Below are 25,034 nucleotides of genomic sequence, written 5' to 3'. Positions count from 1 at the left end.
CATCTGTCCATCTGTTAAAAAGCACAATAACTCTTAAAAAAAAAAATTGGGAAGCAGAAAGAAAATGTAAATATCTCAGTTAAGCTTGAAAATCAGAAACATTGGGTCTGCATTTTCAGAGAATCAAGCTATTGAATATTGAGCCCCTCTCATCAGTCTGTTAGCAATTTGATCCATAGAAGCACAGACAGAGACAGGGAAAAATAGCAAGGAACTGGTGAAGAAAGGTACTAAAAAGTCTCTTCTATCAAGTTTATTAATATTTTGATATACCGACCATCACAAGTATCTGGTCGGTTTACAATAATAAAAAGATAAAAATAAAAATAAATTATAAAAAAGTTATATCTAGAAAGGGAGAAAATAAAGAATCTAAATGAAAATAAGGGGGATGAGGTCAAGACAAAGACTTGATTACGAAGGGTATGAGACAAAGGGGAAGAAAAGGGAGGGTAAATTTTTAAATTACATTGTATAAATGAAAATAAAATGAGGGGAGGGGGAGGATAAAACAAGAGGAAAAAATGGGGTATTGCTTCCTAGAAGCGTTTTTATTTTCCCGTTGTTGTTTGGGGACTCAATTGGAGTTTTGATAGACGTCTTTAAAGAGGAATGTCTTAAGGCAGGGGTGCCCACACTTTATGGGCTTGCGAGCTACTTTTATAATGACTAAGTCAAAATGATCTACCAACAATAAAATTAAAAAAAACCCACAAAGCACACTGAAAGGCAGAGAAAATGTTAATTATTCATATTCCAGGTTTTTTCAAAGAGGTCACGGCAGATGACTCTATGCAATGTCACCTCAGTAACAAAATACAAAAATAGACAAATACACCCCCTCCCTTTTTACTAAACCACAATAGTAGGTTTTAGCACAGGGAGTTACGCTGAATGCCTCGCACTGCTCTCAATGCTCATAGGCTCCCTGCGCTAAAAAAACGCTATTGCGGTTTAGTAAAAGGGAGCCATAGTGCAAAATATAGAAAGCAGATATAAATTCTCAAAACAGACACATTTTGATCACTAAATTGAAAATAAAATCATTTTTCCTACCTTTGCTGTTTGGTGATTTCATGAGTCTCTGGTTGCACTTTCTTCTTCTGACTGTGCATCCAATCTTTCTTCCTTTCTTTCAGCCTCCTGTATGTTTCCTCTCCTCCAGACCTCATTCTCTCCCCCAACTTTTTCTTTCTGTCTCCCTGTTCCCCCTTCTTTCTGTCTCCCTGTCTGCCCCCTTTCTTTCTTTCTCCGTGCCCTCCCCCAAGCCACTCGGTTTGCTGCCACCACCATTGGGGAACAGCCCCCAAGCCACCGCCGTCCCAAGCTTTCCCTGCAGAAATGTCACGCTGACCAGCATTCCTCTCCCTGATGTCAATTCTGACGTAGGAGAGGAAGCTCTAGGAAAACAAGGCATTTCTACTCATTCCATCCAGCCTGAGCCCCATCTTTCCTTGATCCAGCATTTCCCTTCTGTGTCTGTCAAAATTACCATTCCACCTATTTTCCAGCATCACCCTTCTTTGTGTCCATCTCACCTATATCCCTATCTCACCACTTTTTCAGAATCTTCATTTGTCTCTGTCCTTGTCTTTACCCCATGTTCACCATTTGCCCTTTCAATGTCTTTATCTCCCCTCCCACTTTTTCAGCATTACTTTTATGTCTCTATTTCACCTCCTCTTCATGTCCCCTCTGTATCTCTATCCTTATTCAGTAGGTCCTGCTTACCCTTTCTCTTCTTTGTGTCACTATCTCCATTTTCAGCTTTCCCCCCTTTTCCTTTGTTACTGCACCCTGTAGCCAGAATTTTTCCACCCTCCCTCCCAGCCCAGTATGAAATATTTCCTTTTGTTTCCCTCCCCTCTCTCTTTCTCTCTCTCTTCTCCTCCCTCACCCACGATTCCTGCATCTGGCCCTCTCCCTTCTACCTGCACCTGGCAACACCCCCCTGCTCGCAGCTCTCTTCAGCAACTCGTCAGCAGCGGTGATCAAGACAAGCTGCCGACATCGAGGCCTTCCCTCTACGAGTCCCGCCTTTGTGGAAAAAGGAAGTTGAAACAAGCGGGACTCGCAGAGGGTAGGCACCTACATCAGAAGCTTGTGTCGATCGCTGCTGCTGAGTTGCCGAAGAGAGCCGTGGAGCAGGGGGTGTGGCCGGAAGCAGGTAGAAGGGAGAGGGAGATAGGAAGGTTGTAGAAGCTCCGGAGCATGACACCGACCCCGGCCAGGATGATTTTTTCCCGCTCCCCCCCCCCCCCCCCCCCCGAAATGACAAAAAAACAGCCTAATGCCCGGCATCGGCGTCTTTGACGTCGGTAAGAGGAAGGCTGATAGGCCCAGTAGATCGGGACGGCAACACGAGTCTATCACGGAACCCGGGATGGGCTCTGCGATCGACTCACGTTGCCTTCCTGAGCTACCGGTCGATCGCGATCGACGTGTTGGGCACTCCTGTCTTAAGGAGTGTTTTAAACTTGTTTAAGGAATTTTCAGAACAAAGGTTCGATGGCATTGCATTCCAAAGGGAGGGCACGACCACAGAGAAAATCTTATTTCTAGTGTAATATATGTCCTTAATGGAAGGGACTGTTAGTAAATTCTGGTTAGGACCCGAGGGCTCTGGATGGGGTTTGTGGAGTAAGACATTTATCAAGAAAGGCAGGCTGGTGAGAAGTCTTGATCTTAAAGGCTAAGAGAAGAATTTTATAGGTTGTTCTATGAGAGAGACTGGTAACCATGCCGCTTTCCCATATTTCATATCTCTCAATCTCTCAGTCTCTCTCTCTCTCACCGCTCCCCCCCCCCGACACAAACCCCCACCACATATACACCTATAGCTACATACCTCTACCCAAATGACCCCTACTCCTCTTCATACTCATACCCCACACATTGATACATCCTCACACACATAACCCATGTTTCTTTACCTACATACCCCCTGTGATCATCCACCCATACATCCTCATGCAAACATGTATATACCATATACACATACATCCCCTACATACTTCCTCCTACCTGGTTTCCTACTCCATTATAACACCTATATTTCTACATACCCACCATATACACAATCTCACATCTTACACAGTCCTGTACCCACACAAGCACACACCCCACACACAAATTTCTTATCTACAAATGCATAGCCCACCATACAGACAAATGCTTCTCCCTCTGCATATCTCTCCACACTCCATCTATACTACTTATAAATATCCATACCCAAAGACCCCCCAGCACAACCCTCCCATATCTACCTTTCCATAAACACATTTCTATACCCATAGAACTAGTACTCTAATCCCCCCCAACACACAAACTTCTATAACACTGTGGAATAGAGGAGTAGCCTAATGGTTAAAGCATCAGGCCAACATACAGAGAAGCCCAATTCAAATCCCACTTCTGATCCCTTTGACCTTGAGCAAGTCATGTAACCTTCTATTGCTTAAATTGTAAGCTCTCTTGGTACAGTATACCTGAATGGCACTAACTTTGAGCTACTACTGCAAAAGGTATAAGCTAAATGCAAATAAGACATTATACCCATATATGTATTATAGAAACATATATTTTCTATAATCACAGCTATTATAAACGCTAAATCATAAATTAAATGAAAAGTGAAGTGCTCAGACCTTATAACCAATGTGTTTTAGTGCAATGACCAAAACGAGGTTAACAAGGGGACCATCATAGCCTTCACAGTCCCCAAACCACCTGTATTTAGCAATAGAAAGGAGATGTACTTATCTTAGTCAGGTGGTTATTAGTGATGCTAATCCTCGTTTAGACCAGTAAACCATGTGATGTGACTTTAAAATTTTTCTCAGCTGGTGTTGTTCTAACTATGGTCGCTGTCCCCCCGACCCAGGTTTCGTCTCTTCGTCAGGGAGGGACGTTAGTGCTAGAGAAAATATCATAAAAACATTAAACGACTTTATTCAACATGCTAAAAACTATTTTCTAAATAGTAACGAAAAGGTCATACTCATACATAGTAAATTAGTGAAAAGAATCTCATTAATTTTCATACCTATTGCTGGTTCACTAGGACTGGACCGGACCAAAGTTTTGGGTGAATTGAGTGCCTGAGCCCAGGACAAGCGTTTTATAACAAGAAAACCGGAACTGGTGTAAAAAATTCAACCGGAAATGAGATCAGGCAGAAAATGACATTACGATCCGAGAATGATTATACCAAAAGCCATTCTATCTCGGAATTCAAGCCGTCTGGATAAAGGGTACGCCAATTGTAGATGAAACGCTGTTCTTTTTGTATTAATAACCTGGATAAATCTCCTTGAAAATGTTTAACGTGAATCAATACTGTGTATTGAAGATCACTGAGAGAATGAGCTTCACTCAACCAGTGAGAAACCAAAGGGGCGGTGATACGCTTAGTGCGAATGCTGCTCATATGTTCAATGATGCGCGTTTTAATTTTGCGGGTTGTTTGTCCAATATATACTTTATGACATGGGCATCGGATGTAATAAATAACGCCTTTAGAGTCACACGACGTGTCTGTGTTTAAATAAAACTTGCGACCTCTCGAAAATGGAATGATCAGATGAGCAGCATTGATGACATGATTGCATACTATGCATTTACCACAAGGTTGGTGAGGCGACCTCTGTACTATAGAAGTATCAGAGTGTTTATACTTTAATTTCTCACCTAAGTTTGGCCCTCTTGAGAAGGCAAACTTAGGTCTTTGACTAAGTGAAGGATGACTTTGGAGAATTGGCCAGTATTTTAAAATAATATGCTTAATGGCATTACTACTGCCCGTAAAAGGCATAACACAAACGGTATCAGGTTCTTTTTGTTGTCGGTTACTAGGTAACATTAGCCATGGGCGGTGACAATTTTTCGCCCTCTTCCATGCTCTTCTTATGACTTTACCAGGGTACCCACGGTCTTTAAATTTGTCATATAGCTCCATTGCTTGTTTGTTAAAATCTTCATCGTTTGAACAAATTCTTCTTAATCTAAGACGTCCAGTCCCTTGAAGTTACACATAATACTAACACACGGTCAAATCTAACAACCGACCAGTGGAAGATAATTCAAAATTTACAAAATGATCCTTCCATAATTATATCTAGAGCCGATAAGGGAGGTGGAATTGTCATCCAAGATTATACAGATTATCATAACGAAGCAATACGACAGTTATCTGATAGTGCATATTATAGTCAAATACCATATGACCCTACTTCGGAGATCAAGCAGAAGATTGACGAGATCCTATATACAGCCAAAGAGGAGCAGGTCATAACATCCAAAGAGTTTAAATTTCTTACTTGTGACTTTCCCAGAGTACCCACGATCTATTTTATACCAAAAATTCACAAAACGTTGATTAAGCCCCCAGGGCGGCCTATCGTTGTTGGCATCGGCTCTGTTTTAGAGCCCATGTCTCAATATATCGATGGCCATTTAAAACAATTTGTGCCTCAAGCTAAGTCATATATAAAGGATTCTTCTCACTTCTTACAGTTTATAGATCAAATGGCTCAACAAATATCTATAGAACATTTTTTTCTAGTTACAGCTGACGTTGTGGCCCTTTATACAAATGTACCGCAGCTAGCGGCTGTCACGTTAGTGGAATCTTACTTGTCTAAATTAGACATAACAGATAGAAAAAGTTCTATGCTGAAAGAAATGATATCTATGGTCATTAATAACAATTACTTTAATTTTGAAAATTCAATATATCTTCAAACACAAGGGGTAGCCATGGGAGCCACAGTGGCTCCCACAATAGCGTGTTTATACATGACACAATTTGAAGAGCTATTTGTCTATACGTCTTTGCTTTTTCATCAAGTTATTTGTTGGAAAAGATTCGTCGATGACGTCTTTTTTGTATGGGGAGGCAGTATAGAAGATTTACATAAATTTATAAATGATATTAATCTCAAAGATCCAAATATAACATTTACTTATCAATATAATCAACATCAAATATCTTTTTTAGATATTATGATTAGTAAATATAATAATCAAATTTCTACCTCCCTGTACAAAAAACCGTCTGATCGTAACTCACTCTTGCAATATGGAAGTTTCCATCCAAGAGCTTTAAGAAATGGCATTCCGGTAGGCCAATTTCTTAGATTAAGAAGAATTTGTTCAAACGATGAAGATTTTAACAAACAAGCAATGGAGCTATATGACAAATTTAAAGACCGTGGGTACCCTGGTAAAGTCATAAGAAGAGCATGGAAGAGGGCGAAAAATTGTCACCGCCCATGGCTAATGTTACCTAGTAACCGACAACAAAAAGAACCTGATACCGTTTGTGTTATGCCTTTTACGGGCAGTAGTAATGCCATTAAGCATATTATTTTAAAATACTGGCCAATTCTCCAAAGTCATCCTTCACTTAGTCAAAGACCTAAGTTTGCCTTCTCAAGAGGGCCAAACTTAGGTGAGAAATTAAAGTATAAACACTCTGATACTTCTATAGTACAGAGGTCGCCTCACCAACCTTGTGGTAAATGCATAGTATGCAATCATGTCATCAATGCTGCTCATCTGATCATTCCATTTTCGAGAGGTCGCAAGTTTTATTTAAACACAGACACGTCGTGTGACTCTAAAGGCGTTATTTATTACATCCGATGCCCATGTCATAAAGTATATATTGGACAAACAACCCGCAAAATTAAAACGCGCATCATTGAACATATGAGCAGCATTCGCACTAAGCGTATCACCGCCCCTTTGGTTTCTCACTGGTTGAGTGAAGCTCATTCTCTCAGTGATCTTCAATACACAGTATTGATTCACGTTAAACATTTTCAAGGAGATTTATCCAGGTTATTAATACAAAAAGAACAGCGTTTCATCTACAATTGGCGTACCCTTTATCCAGACGGCTTGAATTCCGAGATAGAATGGCTTTTGGTATAATCATTCTCGGATCGTAATGTCATTTTCTGCCTGATCTCATTTCCGGTTGAATTTTTTACACCAGTTCCGGTTTTCTTGTTATAAAACGCTTGTCCTGGGCTCAGGCACTCAATTCACCCAAAACTTTGGTCCGGTCCAGTCCTAGTGAACCAGCAATAGGTATGAAAATTAATGAGATTCTTTTCACTAATTTACTATGTATGAGTATGACCTTTTCGTTACTATTTAGAAAATAGTTTTTAGCATGTTGAATAAAGTCGTTTAATGTTTTTATGATATTTTCTCTAGCACTAACGTCCCTCCCTGACGAAGAGACGAAACCTGGGTCGGGGGGACAGCGACCATAGTTAGAACAACACCAGCTGAGAAAAATTTTAAAGTCACATCACATGGTTTACTGGTCTAAACGAGGATTAGCATCACTAATAACCACCTGACTAAGATAAGTACATCTCCTTTCTATTGCTAAATACAGGTGGTTTGGGGACTGTGAAGGCTATGATGGTCCCCTTGTTAACCTCGTTTTGGTCATTGCACTAAAACACATTGGTTATAAGGTCTGAGCACTTCACTTTTCATTTAATTTATGATTTAGCGTTTATAATAGCTGTGATTATAGAAAATATTTGCTGACTTTCATCACAGAATTAAACTGATTATTCCTCCTGATATAATCTATTATAGAAACATATACCCATAATACTTATCCCAACTGTGCATTCACCCCATTTACGTGCCTTCAATACACCTATATGTCATAAACACTTCATCTATATGTCCTTTATGCCATACTTTATGCCACTCGTACCCATTTGTCCAGTCGTGTATGTTATTGTTTTTTTTAATCGTGTATGTTTATTTTGTTAAAGTTATGTTAATTTGTATTATCTGTTTTTACCCTATGTTAAAATGTATAACCACCTTGAAATAAATGATAAGGTGGTATATCAAATTTTTAATAAACTTGAAACTTGACATGGATCCCACCTACCATCACCAAAACACAAACACATCAACACCATAACCCTGAGAGAAAAAGCAGATCATGGATCAGCAGAATAGAAAGGTTCACAATAATCCAATATTTGTATCGTGGATAGGAATCCAGAAGCTTGATGGTTGGATCTACAATCAAGTTGGTTAGAAATCTTGTTGTAAACCACATTGCATCCTTGCCAAAACTTGTGGTATAGAAGAACATGTATGGTATAGTACAACCAAGAACATAAGAATAGCCTTACTGGTTCAAACCAATGGTCCATCAAGCCCTTTAGTCCAATCCATGTCACTAGTACCTGGCCATAACCCAAGGAGTTGCAATATTCCATGCTACCGATCCAGGGCAAGCAGTGGTTTCCCCCATGTCTTTCTCAATATCAGACTATGGACTTTTTCTCCAGGAACTTGTCCAAACCTTTCTTAAAACCAGCTACCTCTGGAAATGCGTTCAAGAGCTTAACTATTCTCTGCATGAAAATACATTTCCTGTAACTTCATCAAGTATCCCCTAGTCTTTGTAATCTTTGACGGAGTGAAAAATCGATCCACTTGTACCCGCTCTACTCCACTCAGGATTTTGTAGACTTCAATCATATCTCCCCTCAGCCGTCTCTTTTCCAAGCTGAAGAGTCCTAACCGTTTTAGTCTTTCCTCATACGAGAGGAGTTTTTATCCCCTTTACCATCTTGGCCATTCTTCTTTGAACCTTTTCTAGCTCCACTATATCTTTCTTGAGATAAGGAGACCAGAAATGAACACAATACTCCAGATGAGGTCACACCATGGAGCGATACAGGGGTATTATAAGATTCTCAGTCTTGTTAACCATCCCTTTTTTAATAATTCCTAGTATCCTATTTGCTTTTTTGGCTGCCGCCACCAAGCACATTGGGCAGAAGGTTTCATCATATTGTCTATGATGATACCCAGATCCTTTTCTTGGGCGCTAATCCCCAAGGTGGACCCTAGAATCAAGTTTTTTATTGGACACTTTTTCTGAAAACCCAATTTCACATTTATGATTCTCAGCATCCAGAGATGTTGATGATAATTTGGGCATATTTAAAGTTCCTAGTTCTGATTTCTACCTTCTGTTCAAAAAGGGGCTGTACAGTATATATTATTACTACTTATAATTTCTATAGCACTACTAGACATACAGTTTGCATCACTGTACATTAACATGTAAGAGACAATTCTTGCTCAATAGAGCTTACAATCTAATTAAAACAAACAGGACAAATAGGTTAGGGAATTTCTCACCGAGGGAATGATAAAGCAGACATGTGTACTTTACAAGTGAGTGGGAGTTAGGAGTTAAAAGCAGCCTTGAAAAGGTAGGTATAGATACTGTACTCTATATATGCATTGCTTTTCCCTGACTGGAATGGAGTGAGTGGGGGCTGAGAAACAAAATTGGGATTTCTGTACATGTGGTCTTATTTACTAATGTGATCTAAGCCAGTGGTTCCCAACCCTGTCCTGGAGGACCCCCAGGCCAGTCGGGTTTTCAGGATAGCCCTAATGAATATGTATGAGAGAGATCTGCATATAACGGAGGTGCCAGGCATGCAAATCTGCTCCATGCGTATTCATAAGGGCTATCCTGAAAACCTGGGAGTCCTCCAATTCTATAAATGTGTGTGCACACCTTCATGCTTAGCACGTAAAGTTGTAGGTGCAAGTTATAGAATAGAGGCAGTTAATTTCATAATTTAATTCAAGAATTAGCTGTTGATATAATTAGCAATAATTGGCTACCTAGTTGGCGCTAATTTGCAGTTACAAGCCTAACAGTCTTTTGTTGGTATTCTACAAAATGTGTACACAAAATCTATAGTACGCGAATGCAAGGACAATGCGTGGACCTCAGGAAATAGAATGTTCCATAATGTGGGACCTATAACCTTAAACAGAGATCTCCTATAGGTCTCCAACCATACCAAGTGAAAAGAAAGGACTTCCAATAATGTATCATTGGAAGACCGTAACACTCTAGAACAGCGGTCTCAAACTCAAACCCTTTGCAGGGCCATATTTTGGATATGTAGGTACTTGGAGGGCCGCAGAAAAAATAGTTAATGTCTTATTAAAGAAATGACAATGTTGCATGAGGTAAAACTCGTTATAGTTTATAAATCTTTCCTTAATTGCTTCTGATAGTGAAGTTTAGATAGTTTTTCACTTTCTGCATGTTACACTGCTTTCAGCTGTGTATAGCTGAAATTATCAGAAGCAATTAAGGAAAGATTTATAAACTATAATGAGTTTTACCTCATGCAAAATTGTGATTCGGATTCTAATCTAAAGTATCAACTGCAAGAGACAAGATTTTGGTGTAATCTTCTAGGCTTTTTTGTAGAGGGAAGAATCAAGGAAAACTTGTGCCTTATGTGTCCGGTGGTCACATCCGCAACCACCTTCAGCTCTCACCTCCTCCAGCACCGGACACAACCGCCATCTTACATCAAGCAATCACCGCCAGGAGAGGTGCCGAATTTCATGAGAGTTCATGCGATTACATACACACGCACAAGCTGAACTGCTTCCAATGCTTACTTCACATTCTGGAACGTTGCCCGCCTCACTGCTGTAACCTCATTCAAGCACTTTTCTGCGTCTATACGCGATTATCCTCTCCACGCCACCTCACAATCGCATACAGATGCAGGAAAGCGCTTCTTTGAGGTTACAGCAGTGAGGCGGGCAACTTTCCAGAACAATGGTAACATAGTGAGGGCCTCATAATAGTACCTGGCGGGCCGCATACAGCCCCTGGGCCCCAGGATTGAGACCACTGCTCTAGAAGAATGGTAAAATCTCAACATAGATGCTAAGTAAGGAAAGACTGTGTGTTCAACTGTTTATAGTATGTAACTCATAAGAGGGTATGGTCTTGGGTGGGGCATGGGTGGGTCAGGGGACCTCTCAGAGTGTAAGTACGATCGAATAGTGTGATTTATGTATCCAGCTGCTATTGGTAATGTATCAGCATTACACCAAGTTTCATCAGGTGTTCAGAACCCCAAGTTAGATATGAGATCTTCATTAAATTACTATTTTATAAATAGTGCCCTGTGTAGAGCACTCTGCAGAATACCAGTTTATCACAGATCTTTCTGGTACTTAACTTTGGGCACTATGTATAGAATCCCCCCCTCCCCGATGTAAATGTGTCAATTTATAGAATAAGCACACTTATGATAGAAAATAACAGAAACCAAACTTAGAACCAAATTTTGTCACTTGGTTTCAGTCAAAAACAAAACCATAACCAAAACCGGCTGCCCAAAATCAATTCTGTGCCCCTTCCTTCTTTCATTGAACAGTATCAGCTCCCCTCCCAGGCCCCCTCTGAACAAACATCAGCCCCACTCCTGGACCCACATCACAACCTGTAGACACTCCTGAGATCTACCTTATAAGAGCTGGTGGTCTAGTGGTGCAATTAGAGCAGGAGCAATGACCACTTGCTCCTGTCTCTGCTATCTCTGCTGTCAAAATGGCTGCTGCAACTTCATCTGGCACTCTTGTGGCAGCCATTTTGAGATTGGAGCCAGCATGAATAGGCAATTGCTCCTATCCATGCTGGCTCTGATCTCAAAATAGCGCTGCAACCTCTGGTGACAGTCTTGTCAACAGAATTTAACCAAGAAGGAACTTCTGCTTGATTAAATTGTTCTGAAATCTGGTCCCAATGTTAAAGTTGCTAATTATCAACTCTTTCAGCAATATCAAAATGTATAGATTAGGTTTTTCAAATTATTTACAAGATGTCTTGCTGAATATAGGACCCATACTACAATTACATGCAAACAGCTATAAAATTGCCTCCCCCCCCTCTATTCTGCATAATGTTGATATGATTTTAAAATAGGTCTGATAAAATCATGCAGCCTATTATACAAAGCCGTGCAGCAACAGCCCCGAAGCCCTTTAAATCTCTATGGGCTTTAGGGCCATTCCCATGCGGCTTGGTAAAACAGGCCCATAGTTTCCGAGTAATAATTCCAAAACTCATGCTCTGGACATTTTCTAATTTTTTTATTCTGTAATACTGAAGAATGTGGGTTTCTGTTTTTTTTTTAATGGTGAAACTAAATTGGTTTTTGTCTTGTTTTATTTGCAGAGTTTGCATAAAGCAGTACTGCAGTTAAACAAGTAGGTGACTGACATATAAAACCAATGATCCGTACAGCCAACCATCATTGCTTCTGATACGATGGCTTTGACTGCTAATTCGCTTCATTTCGGGTAATGACTGCTATTATTAAAATTAAGGATAAACAAAATGCTAGTAAATTACATTTCCCTGTTTCCCTTTCCTTGATTGTGTAATAACGGCCCTAACAGCAGAATGGCTCTGGTTTGAAGTTACCGAAAGATATGCTTCCTAGTTTTTCTTAAATCAAAAGCCCCTGCATATTACGGTATTGTACTTATTACCAACACACTAAGGCCCTCTTTTACAAAGATGCATTAAGTGTTTTAGTGCAGATTTAGCACGTGCTAAATCAACGCGTGCACTAACCGCTAACGCGTCCATAGGCTAGCATGCATGCATTAGCATTTAGCTTGTGTTTAGCGCGCACTAATATTTAACGCACGCTAAAAAGCATAACGCACCTTTGTAAAAGAGGGCGTAAGGCCCTCTTTTACAAAGGTGTGCTAAGCATTTTAGCGCGGATTTAGCGGTTAGCTAACCGCTAACATGTCCATAGGATAACATGCACGCGTTAACATTTAGCATGTGTTTACCGCACGCTAATATTTATCACGCGCTAAAAAAAAAAAAAAACATAACGCACCTTAGTATAAGAGGGGGAAAGTAAGTTTAGAATTAATTAATTCTGAATTCTACATGAGCCCTGCACACACACAAAACAAACTGCCTTATCTCATCTTAGCTGATTTTATGCTTAGTGCAGTGGACTGAGATCCTGGAAACAGATCTTAAAACAATGAATAGTCAGTAAATGGTGCTGAGAAAAATCAAAAGACTTAATTTAAACTTCAATGGAGTGCAGGGCTCATTGAAAGATGAGTGTTAAATACAGGTAACTATCTCTTCTGCTATCTCTGCTGGTCCCTTCGCCGACGTTAGGTTAGCCGCTGTTTCACCTTCAAGCTGCGTCAGGGCTTTGGACCGCAGTGAGCATGAAATTTAAATGGGTCTTCCTTTTTTAATACTTGGAAAATATCTAGTCTGGGTTTCCAGGATGGTATTTTTGAATAACATCCACACCCGATGTATATTTTTGACCTTTGCAGCTGCTCCTCTAAGTTTGTGTTTTACCATTCTCCTCATATTATCATAGTCTCCTTTTTTTGTATTATATTTCCTGTGTGAACTTATTCCAGGGATTATATCAAATCCAATCGTATTATGATCACTGTTATCAAGCAGCCCCAGCTCCATTACCTCCCGCACCATTTCATGCGCTCTACTAAGAACTAGGTCTAGAATTGATTCGCTTCTTGTCAGTTCCTGAACCAGTTGCTCCATAAAACAATCCTTAATTTCATCAAGGAATTTTTTTCTCCCTAGCATGCCGTGATGTTACATTAACTTAGTCAATACCGGGGTAGTTAAAATCACCCATTATTATTGTGTTACCCAATGTGTTAACCTCCCTAATTTCTGATAACATTTCAGCAGTTGTCTGTTCATCCTGGTCAGGTGAACAGTAGTACACTCCTATCACTATCCTTACCCCTTTACACATGGAATTTCTACCCATAGGGATTTCAAGGTGTGTTTCTGCTCCGGTACAATTTTCAGTCCATTAGATTCACGCCCTTCTTAACATATAATGCTACGCCTCCACCAATTCGATCCACCCTATCCTGGCAGGAATGAAAGTTCGTTCTACAAGTATACAAAACTTATTTCAGAAATGCACAGTGCAATATAACTAGTGCTGTACAGTAATTGAATGCTTTTGCTCTTCAATACTCACAAGTAGAATCTATGGGGCGCATAAACAAAACTTTAAAAAATCTAAAAACCTGCCTAAGTCAGCACTTTGACGTCCTAATAGAAAGGTCATCCAAGTGCCGATAATCAAACTGGCTTTCTGGACGTGTAGTGGAACTTATTCTTCTGAATGCTGCTGTGCACCCAAAGCTGAAATGGGTGTATTTGGAGAAGTGGGCAGAGTAGAATGTGGGCAGGATTCGGGCCGACTTAAACTTAGATGACCTGCAGGGATAATCAAATGTTTTACTAGACATCCTTGATGAAACAGACACTGTGAGGTAGACGATGTGAAAACAGGTATAAGTGCCTAAAGGTATCCAAAGTGACCAGATAACCACTGCAGGGACAAAGTAAAGATCAACACACACTCACCCTGTGTTCACTGACCCCCTCACACCCCGACAAAGATCAGAATAAAAAAGTACATACCTGTCTAGAGAACATCAGCACCTGCTATAGGAAAGCCTAGTAGAGCTGCACACAAGTGTCTTAAATAGCCTGGGGGGTGGACTAGTGAACCATAGATAAGAGTAATAAGCCCCATATGTCCCTCTAACCCAGGGGTTTCAAAGTCCCTCCTTGAGGGCTGCAATCCAGTCGGGTTTTCAGGATTTTCCCAATGAATCTGCATGAGATCTAAGTGCATGCACTGCTTTCAATGCCTATTCATTGGTGAAATCCTGAAAACCCGACTGGATTGCAGCCCTCAAGGAGGGACTTCGCTACATTTATGGTGGAACATGTGAGCCCACCAAATCTCTCCCCCCCCCTATTCTACTGCCATATAGGCAGCCGTAAGGACTATTGGGGTTGTAGACAGGTGGGTATAGTGGGCTTTGGGGGTGTTTGGAGGGGGCTCACCATAACCTATAAGGGAGTTCTGGTGAGATGTTTATGTGGCACCCTTTATGTGAAGTTCACAGCAGTGCCCTGTAAGATGCCCCAGTGCTCTGTTGCTATGTCTGGGTGGCCAGTCTGTTACAAGATTGGCCCCTCCCATGTCCAAATGGTCTGTTCTGGGCATTTGCGACATGGATGGAATTTTGTTCAAAAATGTGGTATAAAGATAGACGTCCAGGCGGTCTCGGAGACTGAATGGCCTGGACATCCAGATAGATGATTTTCGAAAATATATTATATAGTTCAAAGTCTAATAGATGCTGGCACTGTCATCTCGAAGCTGGGACTATGGATCATTTATTATACTATTGTCCCTTGATACTTAAATTTTGGCGGTCCATATGGGATCAAGTGAACAACATATTGGAAAATCCAATGGCATTAACGTATGACACCATTTTATTTGGTACATTGATGAGAGCTAAAAGCCAAATACCTAATCGAAATAACAAACTTCTTTTTATAATGACAGGAGTTGCCATACAGCTCATTTTAAGGAACTGGAAGAATTGGGATCGATTAAGTTCCAATTTTTGGTGGTAATCGCTGTGTTACATTTTTAAAATGGAACATTTTATGGCCATACAGCAAGGGCGGTACAGAAAGTTTATGGATGTTTGGGAGCCATTGGCTAAATTTTGTAAGGAAGAATAATTGATTTTATTTTATAGGCTTGTAAACATACACATCCAGGGTGGGTTGGGGGTTGAGGGAAGGGAGTTGCATTGGAACTTGATTCAGGGTATATATAGATAGTTTCTTGTGGGTTTTATTTTATTTGAGTATTGGGTGGGAGGGTGGGGAAAAATTTAATTGTATGTTAATGTCTGAAAGTTTATTGTGCTTGCCTTGTGATATTTCATGTATATTAACTACTTGTTGAACAATTGTAGTTTGAAAATCTAATAAAGATATTTTTTTTTTTTAATGGCTATTTTCCCACTGCCGGCTAATCTCCAAATTTCAACATCTACTGATGTCAAACCTTTTCCTTAGCAGCGCTCCTACGATCTCAGTGTAAGAGGTTGTATTCTAGAGTTTGCATCTCCTACTATGATTGTCCACTATCCAGCTTTAATAGCATGGATTCTGGGAAGCTTAGGAATCTTATTGTGGTACTTTGCTATGAGCTGAATTCATCAGATAAAGAAACTACCGTACTAGAAATGAAATATGTAGCTAAGTCTGCAAAAAGAGCTTATCATCACGATACATTCTAAAATAAATTCTATCTTAGTGTGTCATATTTTATTTGAGACTTATGGCATCTTTTCCATATGTCGACTATAGAATTACAATCCAAAGTTGATGTTTTAATGGCATTTTTAGCTCCATTGCTTCCACGTCTTTGAATGTTCCAGTAACTGGAGCAGAAAGAATTATACCCAGCCTTAATGCATCTTTGGGAATACTTTCTCTTTACCTTTTTCAGTCAAGTATTTCTAAGTGGAAACCATAAAAAATTGAAATCACTGGTACTTCCAGGGCAGTGAGCATAATTGGTACAGATTTTGTGCATAAGCCTGTCCATATATTAAAAAAAAAAAACTGAGGGGGGAATCCATCAAGGGTGCTAACCAATTTGGTGCATGCTAACAGTGAGATTGTGCACTAAATGCGAAGATGTGCATTATTTTCCTAAGGGTATCTTAGCGTTTAGCATGTGCTAGCATATTTAGCAGGGCCAGCTTAATCTATGGACCAGGTGAGGCTCTGGCCCAGGGCCAAAGGGCACCAAACACCCAGGGCTGTAAGCCATTGTCCCACAAGTTAACCTACCAGCACTTCCCTCCTCCTCCTCCCTCTTTTGATACTGCTATCTAGTCCTGACAGGGTGAGGATTATAGGCTAGCTGTCATGAACGGGAAAGGCCAGTGTCAACGTCAGAGGAAGGAAACACAGTACTTCTCTCCTCCCTCTTCTGATGCTACTGCTCGACATTGACACTGGCCCTCCCTCCTTGTGGCAGCTGGCCTAAGAAGCCGCATCTTGCTGGGCCTTGTCAGTAGAGTCAGCGAAGGGAGGATGGAACTGGCTAGGGGAGGGGCATGGGCCAAGGTGGCGAAATCTCTTGAACTGTCCCTGACGGTTAGCATGCGCCAAATCGGTTAGTGCTCCTTGATGAATTCTCCCCCTGAGGGGCCCTTTACAAAGCAGCATTACAAAAGTGGTGCTAGTATGCGCTTACGCTGGTCTCTCCCATGTGCTAAGGCTGTTTTTAGCTCTCACTAACACATGGTAATGTGGTATGTGTTTGTGCTATGTGGTAAATGCCGGCCATATGTCGGCCATACTCCCTGCATTTACCGATCAGGTTTTGCATTCACTGTGCATTATTTTTTGTAGCTAATGCACCCTAACTGCTGAATTAGATATAGTTCACCCAAAGTTGGGTGTGAATGCTAGATCTTCATCTAATTACCAATTAGTTGTTGGTGTTGGTTGGCATTAATTAGAACTGGGGTAATTTGATATTTGTAAGAGGAAGAAGATGATGTATTGTTGCTATTGCTATGAAGTCAGTATGTAGTAGTTTATGTTTATTCTTACTGTAATCTGCTTAGGCTTTAAGCAGAATAGAAATTTTAAAATAAATAAAAAAATTTACACACAGAGCTGCCCTGTGCCCTGTTCTATATAATATGTGCACCTAAATTTCATAGTATACAACTCCAAAGGGTTAAGGCCGTGAGATGGGCATGAGAGGATCAGGGGACATTCCCAGAAGTTAGGTTCGATGTTATAGAATACAGTTCTCTCCCGGTTATTTGCGGTTGGCGATTCGCGGTCCCAGTCATTTGCGGTATTTTCCGACTGCGAATGACCGGGCAGGAGAGGGCAGCCGGAGAGGCAGGAGAGGGCAGCTGGAGCGCCGGCGAGTGAAGGAAATCACTCGTGGTATGCTCCAACGGTCTCTTCCTGCACTAAAGTCAGGCCTCACCAATCAGGAGCTGCGTGTCAAAGCAGCTCCTGATTGGCGAAGCCCGACTTTAGCACAGGAAGAGGCAGTCAGAGCATACCGCAAGTGATTTCCTTCACTCACCGGCGCTCCGGCTGCCCTCTCCCATCTCCCCCGCTAAAATCCGTATTCGGGGTTTGTCAACATTCGCGGGGGTTCCTGGAACGGAACCCCCGTAATTATTGGGGGAGTACTGTACTATCAATTCAACGCCCAACTGCTATCAATTGGAAGCCACCATTTAGAACCAAGTTTTTGTAGGCATAACTGCTCAAGCTCATAGTTAGGTATGAAATGCATGCTTATCTAGTATTCTATAATGTGCACTCTGCCTTTTATAGAATACTATCTCAATGTGAATCATTCTGGTGCCTAACCTCTGCGTCTCAATAATGATTAAGAGAGAACAAGTGGGGAGTGGGATAGAATACGTCAAACTTGGCACAAGCAATCTTTTATTTCTATAAATTCAAAATAAATACAGAAGCATATTATTAGATGTTTATATACCACCTATCAAGATTATCTATGCGGGTTTTTTTTACAATCAAGTACTCATGAATTTTCTCTATCTTTCCCGATCTGTATAAAAGGGTTCATAGCCAACAGCGCGAAAGACAAAAGCGCGCGCCGATAATTGAGTGCAGCGTGCGCCGCTGCGCCGCTCTAAATTACAGTTTTTAGGGGCTCTGATGGGGGGCTTTGTTGGGGAACCCCCCCAGTTTACTTAATAGACATCGCGCCGGCGTTATGGGGGGTTTGGGGGGTTGTAACCCTCCACATTTTACTGTAAACTGAACTTTTTCCCTAAAAACAGGAAAAAGTTAAGTTTTCAGTAAAATGTGGGGGGTTACAACCCCCCACACCCCCCACAACGCCCCCACAACGCGGCGCGATGTCTATTAAGTAAAGTGGGGGGTTCCCCCCACGCCCCCCCCCGTCGGAGAACTAAAAACAGTAATTTAGAGCGGCGTGGCGGTGCGCGCTGCGCTCGATTGTCTGGGCGCGCCTTTGTCCCGGCGTGCTTTTGACCTGACACCGTATAAAAGTCCTACAGATGTGATGTCCTTATATTGAAAGGATCCAGCCAATGACCTGACACGGTGCATGTTTCGGACCTTAGGTGGAGGCCTGCCTCAGGGGTGTATTCTATCCCATTTCCCACTTGTTCTCTCTCTTTGTTGGATTGTACCTGGGGTTTCTGTTCCCTTTACTTACTTCCTTACTTACTTTCTGTTCCCTTTACTTACTTCCTTTACTAAGGTGCGCTAGCTGAAAAATTACTGCCTGCTTAAAAGGAGGCAGTAGCGGCTAGCACACGTGGCATTTTAGCGTGCGCTATTCTGCGTGTTAAGGCCCTAACGCACCTTTGTAAAAGGAGCCCTAACTATCTATCTTAGTTAAATTTTATGTTTTTATATATTTTACTGTTTTGGCCATATGATGTTTATATTTGATTTCCATCATTTATGGTTCATGATACATTTTATCCATGTTCTGTATGTTTTTTTACACCGTATAGACATTTATAAGTTACTCATATATTTTTATGTACATTCATGTGTAGACGTTAGGCCTTATGCTTAATTACATTTGGGGGGGTTATTTACATGCTGTTTAATTTTAATAATTTATTCTTGATTGTTTTGGAATATATACTTATTTCTTTAATGATTCATTTTATATACTGTATACGTATTCATATCTATGGTTTTTATTATAGCTTGCACGATTAGTCCCCTGAAGAAGGCATTCCAGATTGCCGAAACTGGGATCCTAGTCGGGACTTTAACCTTGTCAAGTAAACGTACTAGGAATTTTATACTAATAAATGCATTTTTCTTTGTTCGTTACACATTGAGGCAAGCCCTCTTCCCTGTTCTTGTTTGTTGGCCTAACCTTGGGTGCCATACTGAAGCGCACCCCAAGTGTGAAACTTTATCACATTTTAGTAAAAGGGTCTTTAAATACCTTCAACTCAGGTAGGTCACTTTCAGCTGAAAGAAAGCTATGGAATGAGGGTGGATAGGATGAAGGTAAAAGGGGATAGACTCATAACTAATCTATGAAAATGCTTATGGAAAGGGTCGTGGATGCAATGGTCTACCAGTGCAGGTAGTGGAGACCAGAACTATATCTGAATTCAAGAAAGCATGGGATACACATTTAAGAGAGAGGAAGAGATAGTACAAATTGCCAGTGTGTATGAAATCTGTGTCTGCTATCATTTTCTATCCACAAACAGGTCCTCAGCAAGTATGATGTTACAACACTGTGATTGGAAATTCAGCAGCTTTTTTAAAGTGCATGACATGTTGTAACATCATACGCTTTGAGGACCTGTTTGTGTATACAGTTTTACCCATTCTTCTATTGGGTTGTTGTTTTTTTTTTTTGTATTGATTATTTTCTATCCAGACAATTTTCAAATCAATATAGTGGCAAGAGTAGCTCTGGCCTGCCTAAATCTCCTGGAGCAGCCCAACTACTGATATTTGTGGCACTTAACCAGGCAATGTTGTTGAATATTGGCTCTTACCAGCCTCCCCCCCCCCCCAAAAAAAAAAAAAAATAAGTGTGTGTAGCGCAAGGACAGTGTATGTATGGGGTCCCAGCACTGAATATCGGCAGAGACTTGCATAATGTTTTAAAAAAATTATCCCCCTCCCCAAGCCCACTGAAGCTCTCCTTCCCCTTCCCCTATCCTGCTTCAGTAAGCTCCCCCATCCCCTCTGGAATGTTGCCCCACTCGTTCCTGCCCCTTGTAGCTGCCTTCAGAAAATGGCTGCTGCAACCTCTCACAGGTGCCTGCAGTACTTAATTGCCAACTCTTACTCTCAGGGCCAATTTAGCTGGCCACAGTCAGGCCCTGATTCTGTATAGGACGCTGGCCTACATTGTAAGTGTCTCTTCCTCTACTAAGGAGATGCGTAGGGCTGCCTAGGTTCACCTAAGGCCCTTAAGTGAGCTTAGGCGGTCTTAAGGGCCTCCGTAGGCTCCCGGAGGCGCCTTCAATATAGGCGGCCTGCCTGGGGAGCATTTTTTAAAAAAACGTGCAACCCGATTGGCTGATTAGACAGCTGTAGGACGCCTACAGTTGCCTAAAATCGAGACACACTTTGCAGAATCAGGGCCTCAGTGTTTAACAAAATGCCGACCGCCATATTTTTCCGACGGAATGAAAAATGGCCTAAGTGTATAGCCCTCGACAGAGACTGCCCCAACTTTGTTGGTTGGGCTGAGAACTTTTCAGCAGCCCTTTATAGAGGGAACAGTGGTTACAGGGACATCAGATGAAATGGTGACTTTTATGTGAAACGTCGTAACGGATGCATTACTTTTTGGGTTATTCTTTTGTTACTAATTGGTATTATTTATGTCTTTAAGGGCTAGCATTTTGTGAACATAAGGACTTTATAGTCTACCAAAATTATATTATGCACCATTAAATTCAGATCTTATTTCTATTAAAGTTTGATTATATCAAATATGAAATTAAACTAACAAGATAATGAACAGCAGATGCTGGCATTTTTAAAATGCAACACATTATTTGTCATGTCTAATGTAATGTCAGCCTTTTGAAAGATATGGTTTTATCTGTCCACTCCTAAAGTCACATATAGCTAAGACATTTCTCCTGCTAGTTTTTACCTGTCAAAATAAACCCACAAATTTAAATCATATACAAGTGACTTCATAGCACTTGCCTCCTCTGACAGCTGAGACATTTTCAGTCCTTCAGAAAAAGACTTGATACTAAAAAGCTTAGTGTGATTTAAGAGAAATAGCAGGCTTAAAATTTCTATGGTAAAGATTTATTTATTTCTAAAATTTATATAACTAAGGGCTCCTTTTACTAAGGTGCACTAGCGTTTTTAGTGCACGCTAACCACACACTAAACAAAAAAATACTAACATAAGCTCTATGGAGGCGTTAGAGTTTAGCGCGCACGGCATTGTGGTGCGTGCTAAGCGGGTGCTAAAACCGCTAGCACACCTTAGTAAAAAGAGCCCTAAGTGGTTAACAATAAAATCATTCACAATAAAAACACAGTTCACGACAGCAAAGTTAACATTTTGGTTACAGTACATCACACACTAACATAACACCTTGGAACAACCTCAAAACCCGAGGAAGTATCAATCATCACTGAATTTTATCACAGTAATCATAGTTCAGCTAAATCCACACCAAAAATTCAGGAAAAGGCCTCAACATATAGTTTGGTCGTCAACTTTTTCTGAACTTTAACTGGTCAGAACAGGTCCTCAGGATGCCAGGGAGGTAAATCCACAATTTCACTCTTGCCAAGGACATCATTGCTGCTCTAGATTTAACATAGCGAACAGTATTCTCCTTCATAGAGGCCAGTCTCAGAATACCTTCTGACCTCTATGCCCTATTTGGTTTATACACCTCCCACAGAGTTTGAAAATTTACTGGCACATATCCATATAAACTCTGATGTATAACTGATAGCTTAGAACAAACCCTTTGAGCTACTGGAAGCCAATGCAGTTGTTGTAACACCAGGGTAATGTGTTCTCTACGCATTTTAGAAAGGAACTTAATAACATGCAAACATAAACATTGTCATGCCATCAAACCCTCCAAGATGCAAATGAAATAGTGCATACCTGCCTGTGCGACAGCTTCAGATATTATGGCCACTCCTATTAGAGCAGCAAGCAGGTTCCTGGAATAACTTGGTGGGCATTGTAGTAAATCGAAGTGATAGGAACTTAAGCCCATACTTTGCTCTAATCACTCCACTTACAATGGAATTTGTGAGCCTTCCAAACCTCACCTTAATCCCACTGTAGGTGTCACCTGCAGGCATAAGAGCTATTGGTGTGGTGTACAGTTGGGTAAACTGGATTTCAGTTGGGTTTTGGGGGGCTAACCATACAAATTAATCCCCTTATTTTCTAACTTCTCTTACTCTATCTTTTTTATGTGCTCCTTCTTTGCCAATGCCTTGTGCTGTACATTAAAATGTTTGATCGCATATTGTGATGGCATTGTAATATAGCATACTATGTCACATTTTGTATTGTTATTTGAATATTTTTTTTACTGTTGTATTTCTTAGGTTTGACTTATTCTTGCTATATACTGCGTTGAGTGAATTCCTTCTAAAAGGCAATAAATCCTAATAAATAAATAATGTAAGGGGGATTTAGTGAGATGTGTACTGTGACCGGGAGCGGCCAAGCTGGGCTCAGCAAGTGTCCTAACCCAGTGCACACAAACCTCGGCTGCGCGGTTTGCGAGATTGTTTTGGTAGCTTGGTAAGGCTCAAAATAAAAAGAGTTCAAAACTTTGGGTGCAATTTGATTGGGGACTGTTTATTGTTTCACCAGCAAAAATTCTCAGGTTTATATCACCTTGTGCTTACGTCCAGCATTCACAAACCAGAACAAAGCAATTGCTGTCCAAAAAAATAAGCCAGAATATAAAAGCCTTATTCCAACAAAATAAAAGCTTTTCTTCTGCCAGGCAAAACTCCCTTGGGGTTAGGCTTAATGCCCCGAGGGTGGGACCCTCTCCATATAATTTTCCCTCAAGGGATCCACTTGGAAAGATCCCCTCCCCAGATCCCAACAAAATGGCTGCCTATGGCATGTATTTAAAGTTTAAAACAAAACTTCAACATTTCCAATCAACTTAAGTAGACTTTACTTTTCCCTCCAGCTCCCTTATTAGCAATGGCTCTCAGGCTAGGTCCATCCCTTCAGAGCTGGGCCAATCAGAACATTCTATTTCCATATCCTAGGTAATGTCATTATCCGCCATTTCACTATCCTGCACTAACTCAGAATCAACCTGATCATTAGCCTCTTCATCACAAACTTCTGCCTGAGTTTGTTGCCAAGAGGTGGACTGTAGCTTTCTGGTTCTCTGTGGCTGGAGTCTGCTGCTTTCTTTTTGCAATGTAGCGCTGGGTCTGGAGCAGGTGTTGCTTCAGATGCTGGTCCTGGCTCTGTCCCCTCTCCTGTGGGAAAGCTACTCCCTTTTCTTTCACTTCAGGGAGCTGATTAGTCCTCCCTGAAGGTGTGTTAAGGTAGCTTGCTCTCAGAGAACTTCTCACCTCACCTAAACCATTTTGAGCCTGTTTGGGTGTGGCCAGTATTCCATTCCTACTCTTTCCTTTCTCTGGCCCTATGCCTGCTGGGAAATGTAGTCTTTCTATCTGTTTTCCCACAACTGGCTTAGAGAAAGCTAAATCAGATCTGCCTGCTTTAGACAGGGCTTTAGGAGGTTTCATTGCTGGAAGGCTTGGCTTATAAATATTCTTAGGGACTGCTTTGGGACTCTCCTTAACAGGCTTAAGAATATTTTCAAAGGTTTTAACCTCATTTCCTTCTTCCAGCAAGGCTTCATCGCTAGGAACAGGGCCCGCCCTGTGACAGTACCTGGGCCTTTTTTATGTGAAGTTCACTGCAGTGCCCCCTAGGGTACCCCACTGCTCTACCTGGATGTCTGTGTGGCTAGTCTACTAAGAATGCTGGCCCCTCATAATGGCTTGTTCTGTGTGTTTTTGTTTTGGATGCATTTTGGGTTTTTTCAAAAATGGTTCAAAAAGATAGATGTACAGAGCACAAACACATCCATTAAAAAAACAACCAACAAGATAGATATTTTGCAGTTTTGAAAATGGGCATGTTAGGTACTCAATTTTTTTTTTTTTTTTTTGTAAAACATCCAAACTCAAATTTAGATGTCAGACTGAAAATGCTCCTCCACATTATTTTACCTAGGCATAAAGGCTTTAATATATTCACATTTCTCCTGGCCTCTGCATATGTCATGGAGAAGAACTATTATGTAGACACTACATAGTGTATAAATTTTTACTGAATCACGACAGCAGAAGAACAGCAAGCTAGCTTTTCCTGGAGCAAAAGTCCATAGTCTGTTATTGAGAAGGGCATGGATCGTTAGCTTGCCCTGGATCGTTAGCATGGAATGTTGCTACTCTTTTGGTTTTGGCCAGGTACTAGGGACCTGGATTGGCCACCGTTAGAATGGGTTACTGGGCTTGATGGACCATTGGTCTGACCCAGTAAGGCTATTCTTGTGTTCTTATGACCTCCTGATTGTCACACATTCACACTTGTGGTCCCCACTAAAATCTCAAAGCTTTAACCTCATCTGCCTTGATGTTTTAAATTCCTCTTTTCTGGTCTTTATAAGTTTGTTTTGCCTTCAGCCGCGTTGTGATTTCCCATTCCCAGTTTTGCTGAGTTCTTCTT

At 40.9% G+C, this 25,034-nt stretch overlaps 1 protein-coding gene and 1 long non-coding RNA gene across 2 annotated transcripts; one reads left to right on the top strand and one right to left on the bottom strand.

The window, feature by feature from the left end:
* Positions 1-3,621: 3,621 nt before the first annotated feature.
* LOC117366364 lies at positions 3,622-4,917 on the bottom strand. Its single transcript, XR_004540570.1, has 2 exons — positions 4,046-4,917; positions 3,622-3,916 (listed from the first exon to the last, which is right to left on the bottom strand). It is a non-coding gene; the product is annotated as an uncharacterized LOC117366364 (long non-coding RNA).
* A 542-nt stretch (positions 4,918-5,459) lies between these two features.
* On the top strand, positions 5,460-7,614 carry LOC117367239. The gene is made up of 2 exons (XM_033959659.1): positions 5,460-7,095; positions 7,225-7,614. The coding sequence occupies exon 1, from the start codon at positions 5,527-5,529 to the stop codon at positions 6,934-6,936; it is 1,410 nt and encodes a 469-aa protein (XP_033815550.1). The 5' UTR covers positions 5,460-5,526; the 3' UTR covers positions 6,937-7,095; positions 7,225-7,614.
* Positions 7,615-25,034: the final 17,420 nt, after the last annotated feature.

The sequence above is a fragment of the Geotrypetes seraphini genome, chromosome 9 (genome assembly GCF_902459505.1).
Source record: "Geotrypetes seraphini chromosome 9, aGeoSer1.1, whole genome shotgun sequence".
NCBI classification, from domain to species: domain Eukaryota; kingdom Metazoa; phylum Chordata; class Amphibia; order Gymnophiona; family Dermophiidae; genus Geotrypetes; species Geotrypetes seraphini.
This window is presented reverse-complemented; position numbering and strand designations above follow the sequence as displayed.

What these genes read in the sequence shown, in the direction of transcription:
- LOC117367239 (XM_033959659.1), top strand. Translation starts at nt 5,527, where the DNA reads ATGGCTCAACAAATATCTATAGAACATTTTTTTCTAGTTACAGCTGAC.